Source organism: Fistularia commersonii, chromosome 15 (genome assembly GCF_037954325.1).
Source record: "Fistularia commersonii isolate RoL2024-O1a breed Wild chromosome 15, RoL_Fcom_v1.0, whole genome shotgun sequence".
NCBI lineage: Eukaryota > Metazoa > Chordata > Actinopteri > Syngnathiformes > Fistulariidae > Fistularia > Fistularia commersonii.
The window spans coordinates 11299438-11312714 of NC_141298.1; the positions used below are offsets into that span (position 1 = coordinate 11299438).

General features: G+C 43.2%; 1 protein-coding gene across 1 annotated transcript; it reads left to right on the forward strand.

Moving 5' to 3' along the window:
• Positions 1-630: 630 nt before the first annotated feature.
• On the forward strand, positions 631-12990 carry mpp1 (MAGUK p55 scaffold protein 1). Its single transcript, XM_086160247.1, has 12 exons — positions 631-893; positions 3089-3217; positions 4367-4445; positions 5747-5832; positions 5928-5996; positions 8650-8846; positions 10057-10160; positions 10244-10324; positions 10571-10651; positions 10917-11119; positions 12202-12276; positions 12357-12990. Exons 1-12 carry the CDS (start codon positions 771-773, stop codon positions 12531-12533), a joined length of 1404 nt encoding a protein of 467 aa, XP_086016373.1. The 5' UTR covers positions 631-770; the 3' UTR covers positions 12534-12990.
• Positions 12991-13277: the final 287 nt, after the last annotated feature.

Sequence of the window (13277 nt, forward strand, 5' to 3'; positions counted from 1 at the left end):
ATTTTACGTCACGGCGAGTTGAACGACCCTCTTCGTCACGACACGCGGAACGTGGGTTTTATGTCTCCGGACGCCAATCCAGTCTTCTCCCTCTTCTCCTCCCTTCTTTCTCCTCCTCCTTTTTCTTTCTCCTCGTCGCCGCGCAGTTCGGCCCGCTGCGGTAGTGGTGCGTTCACGGCGGTCGGAATTCCGGCCGCTCGGATTTGGGCGATTTGGAAAAAGGAAAAGTGTAAGTGTGTGTCTGTGTTTTTACAAGAAACTGGAATTTCAGCAGTGGTTCTCCTGCTTGGGTTCTCCATGTTTTCCCTCCTGGGCTCCCCCATTTTCTCCTGCCTGTTATTTCCCCCATGTTCTCCCTCCTGGGTTCTCCCACGCCGTGTGCAGGCGTGGATGTCAGGGTTGGCCGTGACCGCTTGATTGACATCCACACCCGCTCCTCGACATGCTCTGAATGCCTACGACCTCATGAATGCATGAATATTGTTATTATGCTAAACGATCGTGTTCTGATCAACCCAGAGTAGCGGCGCGTCCGAGCCTGCGCTCCGGTCCTTGAACGCACCTCCCCGGCCCCTCCCCCTCGGATAGCGGCGCCTGTTTCCGGCTCCGCAGCGGCTCTGCGAACCCTCGGACTCCCGGCGGGGGTTGGAGGAGGGGGGGGTCCGCCCTTCATCACCACCTTCCTCCTCCTCTTCCTCCTGCAGCTGCGCGGACCTTGCACAATCGTGCGTGTGCGTGTGCGCGCCCCGCCAGCCTTTGACCGGGAAGCGATGACGTTGAAGTCCAATAAGAAGGAGCCCGCGGCGGCGCTGGAGTCCGTCAGCAGCGTCCGCTCGGCCCTCTCCGACCTCTACCTGGAGCAGCTCCTTCAAAATAAAACCGCCGGAGAAAAGGTAGGAGCCACTTCCGGCCACCTTTTATTATTGTTATTTTTTGATATTTATGAGCGGTTAAATGAGAGGAAAACGCGTTTGTTTGTTTGTTTTTTTAAGATTTTCCGTGTACTTTCGGTAACCTGACACGCCGCGGAGGAGGGAGGGTTGTTTATCCCTCCGCGAAGATAGCTAAAAATAGACCCCCTCCCCTTCTTACTGTGTGTGTTTGTGTGCAAGCGTGTGTGTGTGTGTACAGTGTTGTTTCGACGTGACCGCGCTGAAAACACGTTTAAAAAAATTGATCGATTCAATGGATTGATTTAAAAAAAAAAATCAAAAGATAATAAAAAAAAAATTTTAAAAAAAGCGGAAGTGGCCAAAATAAAAGCACAGAAAGAACCCGGATGGCTCGGCCCGCGTCGGATTCGTCGCACATTCGGGTTTTGGCGTCTTTTTAATTTTTGTTTTTTAAATTTGTGTTTTAAAACACACGCACACGCGCGTCACGTGGCTGCGGGGGGGCGGCCGCGCGATGGGATAAAAAGTAGCGACTCAGCAGGTCCGCGGCCACGTGACCGGAAGAGACACCGTGTGAGTGAGAATATGTAGGATAAATAAAAATTATGCTGAGAATAATGATAATGCAAATAATAATAATTAAATTTGAATTAATTAAGGGTGCGTTGGAGAAATAAATCAATAATCTGTTTATATCCCGATAATTTGACAAAATGTATGTTGTTTGATTTTGAAATTTCTTGGAAAACAGATACATTTTAACCCTATATATGTATGTGTGTATGTATTTATGTGTGTGTATATATATATATCTATATACATATAGATATATATATGTGTGTGTGTGTGTGTGTGTGTGTGTGTGTGTGTGTGTGTGTGTGTATGTATGAATACATAGAGAGAGAGAGAGAATAGATCGAACTGATTTAAGGTTAAATCACAAGATAAAGAAAATACTTTTAAAATGTTCTGAAACAATTAATTAAAAAATGGAATGTAATAACATGAAGTAAAGTCGGCAAATGAAATTTGAAATTAAGAGTAAAGTGGATTTAAAGCATTGTGTTTCTGGGTTTTTTCTGTTTTTTCTTAAAGAGTGACTTAAACTAAAAGGCCAAGAATGAACCTGAAAATCAGTGGGGGGGGGGAAAAAGGGAATAAAACCTTGAAGGGATCAGGTTTCAGGGGCGGCGGGCGTGGCTGTGAACGGCTGTGAATGTGAAGAGTCAGCAGCAGCATCAGCGGCGAGGGAACGCCACTTCCTGGTTGCCTTGACCCGTTTGGTCATGTGATCGCTGAAGGGCTCTTGTTATTTTTCCAAGTGTTAATAAGATAATGTGATATCATAAATAGCTTTTGCAGAAAAACAACCTGGGAGTTTGATCGACATCACATCTTAAATATTTAACGAATAGTAGTCGAAATATTTGCAAAAAAAGAGACTCGTTATTGTGATAAATGACCTCAATTTGGAAATGTTCATTCATTCATCATCTGTTCACCCTGTCATTCACACATATGGACAGTTCGGTCTGGGGTCGGCGGGGTCACGTGACCGTCTGCCCGCCGCGCAGCTTCGATTTAATCATGCTCCTTTGTCTTTGGAAAACAAACCCTTTGAATGCAACTTTATTGACGCTTTCAAAAAGGAAGTGTTGCTTGGCGCGACCAGACGGAAGAATACACACACACAGGAGTCATTTATAGATATATAAGATTTATGCGCGCGTGTGTGTGTGTGTGTGTATGCAACTCTTTTGCAATACTTTTCTTGTCGTTGCACAAAATGCAACAAAACTTGGATGTAGACGTTTATTTCAAATTAGCTGGCATATTATTTTATGTCCAGCAAATATATTTTTAAAAACTCTAAAGAATTAATGAATAAATCATCAAAATAAATGACGTGTGAGTTGACATTTTGGTCCATAAATTAATATTTCTATTCAAATATTATTTCAATCGAATGCAACAGACAGACATTTCAAATTTGCTTATATTCACTTTTTCAAATGAGGGCGACCTTGAATGTGGGGAAAAAAATAATCACCTGTCTCCACGGTGACGTGGACACGATGGCGCCGGCGGAGCCTAATGGGGCGTGTTAACGGCGGGGTTAATGTTCAACCTGGGGAACAGATGTCCACGGCAGCGTCTGTCTCACGGCGTCCGTCTCCCTACCTGCTTCTCGCCAGGCGGCCATGCAGACGCACGAGAGCCGGGGCGGCGAGGTTTTCACTAACGGCAGCGCCGGGCAGCCCAACGGCAGCGACCTGCTCAAGATGAAGGAGGTGGCCTTTGAGAAGAACCCTTCGGAGCCCATGGTGCGTTCATGGACCACATGCAAGCACACACACATAGACACACACTGGCAGAGGGATACACACAAAAAACAATATACTGCACTATACATACACATACACACACAAAGAAATACAAAGCACACATTGACACACAAACATACAGACTCAGGGATACACACACAAACAAACAATATTCTGCACTGTACACAAACAAAATATGCAAAAGGATGCATGGACAAACACACACACAAAAACCTACAGACTAAATCACTAAAGACACACACACACATACAGACAGACACACAAAGACAGACTGAATCACACAACCACACACAGCCCAGACACGCACACATGGATACGCAAACAAGCATTATACTGCACTACACACATAGACACACACACACAAAGAAATACAAAAGCACAGATGGAAACACAACACACACTCACAGACTACAGACACAGGGATACAAACATAAAATAGTATACTGCACTATACACACACAAAAATAAATACACAAGCACACATGCACAATCACACAGGGATGCAAGTATATTCAGTCTGTCAGTGTGTGTCTACACACATAGACACACACTGACAGACTGAGTCACACAAGCACACACATACAGAAGTACACATGAGCACACAAAAACAATATACAGCACCATAGACACACACAAAAAGAAATGCACAAGCACACATGGACACACACACACACACAGTATCAGACAATAACACAAAACACAGGGATACACATGCAAATAATATCAAAAAATATACTGTACTATACACACACAAAAAGAAATACACAAGCACACATGGACACTCACACCGGGATGCACACGCAACAAATATACTGCACTACACACACATAGGCACACACTGACAAACTAAGTCACACACACACGCAAACATAATATACTGCACAATACACACACACTTTGACACAAAGATACACACACTATACAGAGAGTCACACATGGATACAGGGACACACAAATGCAGAAACGCATGGTGACGCTCACAACATGACACATGCACATGAGCACACCTGGACAAACACACAAACACAGAGTTATCATTTCAAAATGGGATTTGTGCATCCAAGTGGTGTGTGTGTGTGTGTGTGTGTGTGTGTGTGTGTGTGTGTGTATGCGCTTGCGTGCATACAGGGGGTCACTCTGAAGCTGAACGACAAACAGAGGTGCACGGTGGCCCGGATATTGCACGGCGGTATGATTCACCGGCAAGGTACTTCATCATCCATGTACCACACACACACATACACACACACAGCTATCACAAAATACAGCTATCACAAAATACATCGGTTTAAGATCAATATTTATCAATCTCCTGTATTCGAACTCCACTGGTAACCGCTCATCTCCTAGTTAGCGGTTTTCATTTAATTTATGTCACAAGTGTTTTCATGCAGTTTCTTCCTGACAATTACCATGTCACTTTTGCAAATTTTTCAATCTGACTTTATTGCCTTTTTTCCTAATTTTAGGCATTTTTTTGCATTTCTCTACTAATAGAGACTAAGCTAAATTGTTATTTCAGTAGCTACTTTTTTAGGAACTTTATTGTTAATTTAATAGCAAGTTGTATTGTCAATTAAACAGGTATTGTATTGCTAATTAATTAGCTACTTTTTAAGAAATGTTATTGCTAATTTAAAAGCTCCTTTTTTATGGGATTTTATTGTCGTTTTAATAGCAAGTTGTATTGTTGATTTTAACAATTTCATTGCTGATTTAGTAGCCACTTTTGAAGAAATTTTATTGCTTATTTAAAATCCATTTTCTGCATTTTCTACTAATGTAAGTTTATTGCTACTTTAGTAGCTGATTTTTAATACATTCTACTGCTAATTTAATAGGTACTTTTAAGGGATTTTATTGCTAATTTAAGAGCAAGTTGATTGTTAATTTAATAGTTATTTAATTACCTTTAAATAAGTCATATTGCTAATTTAATAGCTACCTTTTTAAGGAATTTTATTTCTAATTTAATAGCGACTTTTTAAGGGATTTTATTGCTAATTCACACTTGCTAATGTATTGCTAATAATAGTTATGTAATTGCTAATTTAATAGCCACTTTTAATAAATCTTCTTTTGAACTTGATTTCATTGCTAATGTAAAAGCCGATTGTATTAATTTAATACAGTCTTTTTAGCTTCATTGCTAATTCAAAGCCCTATCATATTAAATGTTTGATAGCTTAATTAATCGCAAATGTAATAGCTACTGTAATTGTATTGCTAATGTAATCACCATTTTTTAGGTACTTAGATTGCTAATATGATAGCAATCTTTTTTTGAAATGTATGGCAACATATTGTAATTTATTTTTTTCGTATGTGTATATATATATATACATTTATACATATGTATATACATATAGATTTACAAATAATTCAGTGAATTTTGTGGCAGCGACAAATGAACAGCAAGTTTGGAAGACAATAAAAATGAAAATAAAAAATAAAATATATGTGAATATATAGTTTTTCTGAGATTTCAAACCTCTTCCTGTTCCTCAGGATCTCTGCACGAGGGTGACGAGATAGCGGAGATCAACGGGAAGAGCGTGACCAACCAGAGCGTGGACCAGCTAACCAAAATCCTGGTGAGCCTCCTCGGGCAAACACGGGAAAAAAAACAAAAAACTTTGTGGACTTGGAATCCGACGTGAAGTCAAACCGCGTTTGTGTGGCTCCCCAGAAAGAAACCAACGGCGTGGTCACGATGAAGATCATCCCCCACCAGCAGAGCAAATCCAGATTGTGCGAGGTGAGACTCGACTGCGCCCCGAGTGGCGAAAGACCAGAGACATCGATCTGATATCGATGCCCGTTTTTGTTTTGTTTTTTAAATGAATGAATTAATTTATCATTATTGTCGTTGTTAGCTCTAGCATGGGCTCCATGTTCTCCCTGTGTCTGCGTCTAAACATATGCAGAAGGTCCACTGGAGACCCTACATCGTCCAGATGTGTGAATGAAAGGGTGAATAGCTGTATGTCCCTATGTGATGGGAATGAGATGGCGAATGGATGTATGTCCCTATGTGATGTCCGAATGAACGAGTGAATGATTGTATGTCTCTGATGTGTGAATGACAGGGTGAATGGTTGGATGAATAATTTTGTCTGATCTGATGTGTATGACAGGGTGATAGGAGTTTACGCATGATATGTGAATGAGTGAGTAAATGTTTGTATGTTTAAAGGACATGTGAATGAAGGACATGTGAATGAAGGACATGTGAATGGTCATATGTCTCTGACTTATGAATGGCTGAATGTCCAGGGGGAACCCCGTCTCTCATCTAATCACAGCTTTGATTGTGACCATGAGTGCGGGATGAAGGAATATAGAAAATGAATGAATAAATGTGCTTTTTTAGCTTTTTCATGTTTATTTGCCACAAGCACAAACTTTTCGGAGGTTTTATCGGAATTTAAACCCGCCGAGGTTCCTCACCGAGTAATTTTGCGAGGGTGAATTCTTCTGACTCTCTTCCATCCGGCTCCTGCCGTCTTCTTCCTCCCCACCAGGCGACTCCTCCATTAGTCGCGAGCGGACCAGGTGACTGCCACCACTGTAGCATTGTAGCTCCGTGTAGCTTTGAGCGTGAAGCACTCCGCTAGCGTGCTTCACCCTGCCATCTGCTGGCCACAGCTGGTACTGCCAATAAAGCTCCCCGGACCCCCACATGAGGACTCCTCCTCATCCTGTTACCTTTCTCTTGTAGCGACCACTACTGGCAACAAAGGGAAAACAACACCTACGGGTGCATGGGCATGAATTAGCGGCAGTGACCAGAGCACTGCTAAATCCCAAGGCCCCGTTGGAAAACCTTGGGACTTGAAGGTCCACATGGGCCCATTGTCCCCATATCAGGAAATCTTTTTTTTTCATTTAGTCCTTTCTAATAACTTGCTAAAAACCTGTTGTCCTCATACGAGGACATACCACTCTTTTTACAAAACAGATGAATTCTGATGCTAACTGAAAATTACTAGTATTCATCGCGGCATGTCTCCATAAAGCTTGGGGTCCTGGGAGGTTGAAACTATTCCTAAGTGGGGCGGTATCTGAAGATGGTTTGTCCCGCTGCGGTCAGTGATGGCGGTTCGCCAGCACGCCAGTAGTTCAGCGTACCTTCGTCATGGTAATACTCAGAGAACATTTGTGTGGCGAGGAGAGAAAAAAAAAAACAGGCTGCAAATGTTCACGGTTCCACTACTAATCTATGGTAGGATTCAAGGTAGTACTTCCGGAAACAGTACTTTTTGCGTTTTGTTTTTTTTTTTGGGGGGGGGGGGGGGGCGCTAGACGGTTGTCGTCATGGTTACTGATGTCAGCCATGCTTTTGGGATCGCACACACGACATCAGCTGGAGACACCCAATGCATCGCGACAGCGACTGCATCTACGAGAGCCGTCCTTCAGCGGGTAAACAAACATGGCCAACAGGCAGCCGTCTGTCGCTGATGTTACTGTAGCCGTGCGTTACATCCTCCATGACTGTAGTCCAGTTTGGCTTCGTCGGCGCCCTCCCTCCCTCGCTGTCAGCCACCTTTCCGACGTCTTCCCATGCTACTTCCTGTGTCCTCCCCCCTCTTTCTCACTGGCTGTTGGTGATGTACCAGCAGTCAGGATGGTGGTTAGCATGCACTAACCATTTTTTGGGTAAACTAGCCACAGGCACTTTCCCAGACTAGCCACACTAACGTTACTTAAATAGTCACGGCCACTGCCCCAACTAGCCATGCTGCCTGTCCCCAATTACCCATACCCTCTGTCCTCTACTAGCCACGCAGATTACCCAGCGGTAGCCATGCCCACTTTCACAGATTAGCCTCACTAACTATCCCTGACTACTCATGCCCTCTGCTGCAAACTATCCACACCCACTGTCCCCTACTAGCCTTGCTGACTGTACCTAGCTAGCAATACGCACTGTCCCCAACTAGCCACATGCACTTTCTGAGAGTGGCCTCTTTAGCTGTCTCTCTCTGCTCATGCCCATTGGTGCCAACTAGCCATACCCACTGTCCTTAACTAGCCTTGCCACTTGTCCCCAACTACCTACACCTGTTGTTCCCAACTAACCATGCCCTCTACCGCCAACCAGCCTCTTATTCTTTTTCACCAAATAAGTGAGTGAATGATTCATTTTTTTCAAATGATTTTATTGTCCGTATGAAGCTATTAATTTATTGTATTTTTCTATGATTTATATTAGTATTATTTTTTTTTTTTAAATCTCAGCATTTTTCATGTTTATGATTTCATGAATTTAATGATTTACTTCCAGATTTTTTAAAGATATGTTTTCCACCCCTACTCCCGCATATTTTATTATTATTTGCAGGGTTCTGTTGGTTGCCCATGTTTAGCAAGGAAAATAAACATCGCCCTGTTTCCACCCGACGTAGATGTACATGAGGGCGCAGTTTGACTACGACCCAGCAGAGGACGAGCTGATCCCGTGCCGGGAGGTCGGGCTGAAGTTTAGCACTGGCGACGTCATCCGGATCATCAACAAGCAGGATCCCAACTGGTGGCAGGGCCGGGTGGAGAGCAGTGCCGCCAACTACGCCGGCCTCATCCCCTCGCCGGAGCTACAAGAATGGTCCGCGGGCCGCCTCCTCTCTTTGGGTCAAGCTCTGTTAGGCTAGGAAGTGTCTCGTGATGTACAGCAATTCTTGCTTTTGTTATTAAGTGGATGTTTTGAGGAAGGGTTAAAAAAAGGGGGGAGGATGTAGTGTTCAAATATTATATTATTATATCATTATATCATATATTATATCATAATAATTTTTTACAATTGTAAACAAACATGCAGCTGGGCTAAAGCTCGAGTGGGAATTCTCCTTTGACAAGAAGGCCAATGCCTAACTGCTAACAGTATGGTTAGCTAACCGCTAACAGTTTGGTTAGCTGTCAGCGGTTGTCCGTTAGCTGTGGCCTATCTTGACATTTGTTTGTTTTTTTTAATCCATCTATCCATATCTATTGATGTGTCTGTTTGTCAATGTATCGATCGATTGATCTGTCTGTCTATTAATCTGCCAATGAATCTATTAATGATCGATTAATCAGTCTACAATCTGTTCGTCCATCTATCCTATGTACAAATCTTTTACATCTAGCGATTTTTACATCTATCTTTTAAATTGTCTGAGCAATTTATTTATCTATCTGTAACGATACGTCTGTTTGTTAAGGTATTGATCGATCAATCTGTCAATGTATTAATCTGACTGTCAATGTGTTACAGATCGATCTATCGATCTGTCTCTGTACCCTTCTATGTACAAATCTATCAGGTGATGATCAATCGATCTATTGACTTTTTTCCATCTATCTTTTGGATTGCCTTATCAAATGATCTATCTATCTATATCTATTGATCTGTCTATTTGTCAGTGTAACAAGCGATCGATCTGTCTATTTATTACAGTAATTTGTCCGACCGTCAATATATCCACTGATTGATCGATTGATCAATCTATTGATCTGTCTGTATTTCCTTATATGTACAGATTTATCAATCATCGATCAATCTATTAATTGTCTATCTTTCTAATTGTTTGTTCAATTGATCCATCTGACTATTGGCCAGTTGACCTATCTATTATTATTATCTATTATTTAGCGGTCTATTGATCTGTCTGTCTTCTATTATTGTCTACAATTCATTGATCTATCGATCAGTCTTATCTCTGTCTATCTGTCAGTGCATCAGTCTGTCCATCATTGATCAGTCTATTGATCTGTATGTCTACCATCTATCTATGGATGGATCTGTCCATCCGTTTGAAGTGTGTTCTCCTTGGCAGGAGGGCAGCGAGTAAGAGCAAGGCCCGGGAGGGAGGCCAGTCCTGCAGCCCGTTCGGGAAGAAGAAAAAGTGCAAAGACAAATACCTGGCCAAGCACAGCTCCAGTGAGTCTGCTCTCATCTTCCTCCTCTTCCTCCTTTTCCCTTCACTTCCTGCCTCACCTCGACCTCTCGCTCCTCACCTGCAGTATTCGACCAGCTCGATGTCATCTCCTACGAGGAGGTGGTCCGCCTGCCGGCTTTCAAGAGGAAGACCCTGGTGCTCATCGGTAAGGCCCTGGGGTGGAAAAAAAAATTGTTAAAAACAAATGTTAATAACAATAGTAATTAACCATTTGTAATTAACCAGTAGTTAAATAGTTAAAGTTTATGTAACATATCAGCAGATTAAGATTTAACTTTTTAATTTAAGTTTTTTTTTTTTTTTTAAAAGCCACGCAAAAATATTTTTACCTAGCCTTTATACTTGTCTATTAACACGGTTATTACACGTTGGTCCTGATGTTGCGCTCCAGGAGCTCCCGGTGTCGGACGGAGCCACATCAAGAACGCACTGCTGACCAAGTACCCCGAGAAGTTTTGCTACCCTGCACCCCGTAAGTCACCCCACAATGCTACATATAAATAGCATAAAGCTACATGTAAATAGTCTAAAGCTATGTGTAAATAGCAGTGAATTTAGCTCCTGTAGGCTTATTTTGAGGGGGGGTGCTTTCCAACATCACCATGGCAACATCTTCCTCCACAGTTTGAGCCCCGCGCCTTTTCCCAACAGCGCGCTTGTTTTTTTATTTTTTTTGCGTGCCCGTCAGTCTCCGCGGTAACAGAGTTGACCCGGGTTCTCCTCTTCACGCGGTGCAGACACCACCAGACCCCAGCGCAAGGACGAGGAGAACGGCCAGGAATACTTCTTCATCTCCAACGACGCCATGACCAAGTCCATCTCCAATAATGAGCTGCTGGAGTACGGGAGCTTCCAGGGCTTCATGTTCGGCACCAAAATCGAGACCATCCAGAAGATCCACGAGCAGGGAAAGGTTGCCCTGCTGGACGTAGAGCCACAGGTCGGGTCGGTTTGTTCCTTTGACATCAACATTCCCACAGTTACCAAAAGCATTAATGTATGGTGAGATGTTTTTGGATGGCCAGGATGAACTTTTTACTGGACACGAGAGCTTGGCTCTGATTTGACGGTGTTTCTGACGGAGGGGGGGGGGGAAGGACCTTCTGCCTCGGCTCACTGGTTAGATAGTACCACACCAGGAACGTCGATTTACAAACAAAAACCCGCTTCAGTATTTTTTTGCTGTGTTTGTTGACGTTCTTTGATGGCAACAGCTTCCTTTGATTGGCCGTTGGGTCATATGTCCTGTTACTCATGATTGGTCCCTTCCAAAGGTGGCCTGTTCCAACATGGGCTACCCCCGCCTTTACTGGATATTCCAAAGAAGGTCCCTTTCTCCTGATGGAACGTTTTATCTACTGTTTAGTCACTACCGTGGTGTATTTGTTGTTCCATCATGAGTACTGTACTTTGATTGTCTGTTTCATAGTGCCCTCCTCCACCCTGGTTGGTTGGTTGGTTGGGTCCATCATGAGTTCCTCTCTCCTTATTGGCCATAGTGCCATCTTCCGTTGTAGTCAGTTGACTCCATCATGTATGCCTTTACTAATATTGGTTGTACCGTCATATGTACTGTACTTTGATTGGTTGTTCCACCTTGTTAAGTTGGTTGGTTGGTTGGTTGGTTGGATCCTTCATGTGTTCCTTACTCCTGATTGGCTGTTCCATTGTGCCATATCCCATCCTAGTTGGCTGGCTCCATCATTTATGCCTGTTCTGTTATTGGTTGCTCAGTCATGTTTACTGTACTTTGGCTGTTCCATAGTACCTCAGTTACCCTTATTGGTTCTTCTAAAAAGTTCTTCAACTGGCGGTTCCTGCAACGTGCATCCCTCCATCTCATGTCTTCCTGCATCCGATTGGATGTGTCATAATTTGTTCCTTCGCCCGGATCAGTTGTATTTCTCCTTATGGCGTCTGAAATGTGTCCAGGTGACGTTCCGCTAGCATGGCTTTCCTGTGAGATTAGCCAGCAAGGCTAACCTGAACTTCCTCATTTCTTGTCTCCCTCTGGTACTCCAGACCTTGAAGGTTCTGCGGACCGCTGATTTCGCCCCCCTGGTAGTGTTCATCGCGCCCACCACCACCGCCCCGCAGGTGACTTGCTCCACCCGAACGCACCACCAAGCACGCCTACATACAAACAGCAATGCTAATCCCTCTGCCTCCGCCCCCAGACAGAAAATCTGCAGGCGATCCAGAAGGACTCGGACGAGATCCTCGCCACCTACCGGCACTTCTTCGACGTGACACTGGTCAACAACGACGTGGACGAGAGTGTGAGGGGCGTGGAGGAGGCCATGGAGCAGGCCGCCTCGGCGCCACAGTGGGTCCCTGTGTCGTGGGTGTACTAGACGGATGCTACCAGCACCAAAAAAAACTTGTATTTGTCCCAAAAAAGGCTGTGCAATATCACTCCTTCCTTCATTCCCCCCCACGTGTGCATTTAAACATATTGGAGAAAAGAAAGCAATATGTAGAAAAAAAAAATTTATTACACAGTGATAAACCTCGACAGGGACGCTTCTTCGTGTTTGTGCTTCGGGCTGTTTTTTTTGTTTTGTTTTTTTAGGGGCTTTTTGAATGCGAGAAAATGCGAAATAGGACCGTAACTGTGAATGATGTCTCTCTTTTCCTTCTTCTTCTTCATCTTAGTTGGTTTGTGGAAAAAAAAAACAACAACAGCATTCTCTCCACGTCACGTCCCATAACTGTATACCTCACGAGGTACTGTGAAGGCACTTTTGAAGGTTTAAAAAAAAAAAAGGAAAAGTGAGTATGAAAATAATAAAATGGATTTTACCAGCTCTGGTCCTGCGGCTTGTGTCACTCTTTGTTGCCACGGAGATCCTGTCTGCATGCCAAAGTGCCCTTGGGCAAGTTTTGAACTGTTTAGCCTTCAAAATAAAAGCACGTCTTTCCTGCCAAAAGAGGAATCAAAGCATAATTTTAAACAAATATATAAATGTAACAAATATGGCTCCCATATAAGAGACATCATTGCTGAGGTAAGTGTCTTTTGCCTTGGGAAAAAAATGGTCAATGATAAAATAAGCATTTTGCATATTTAATTAATTTAGGAAATTTTGACAAATTAT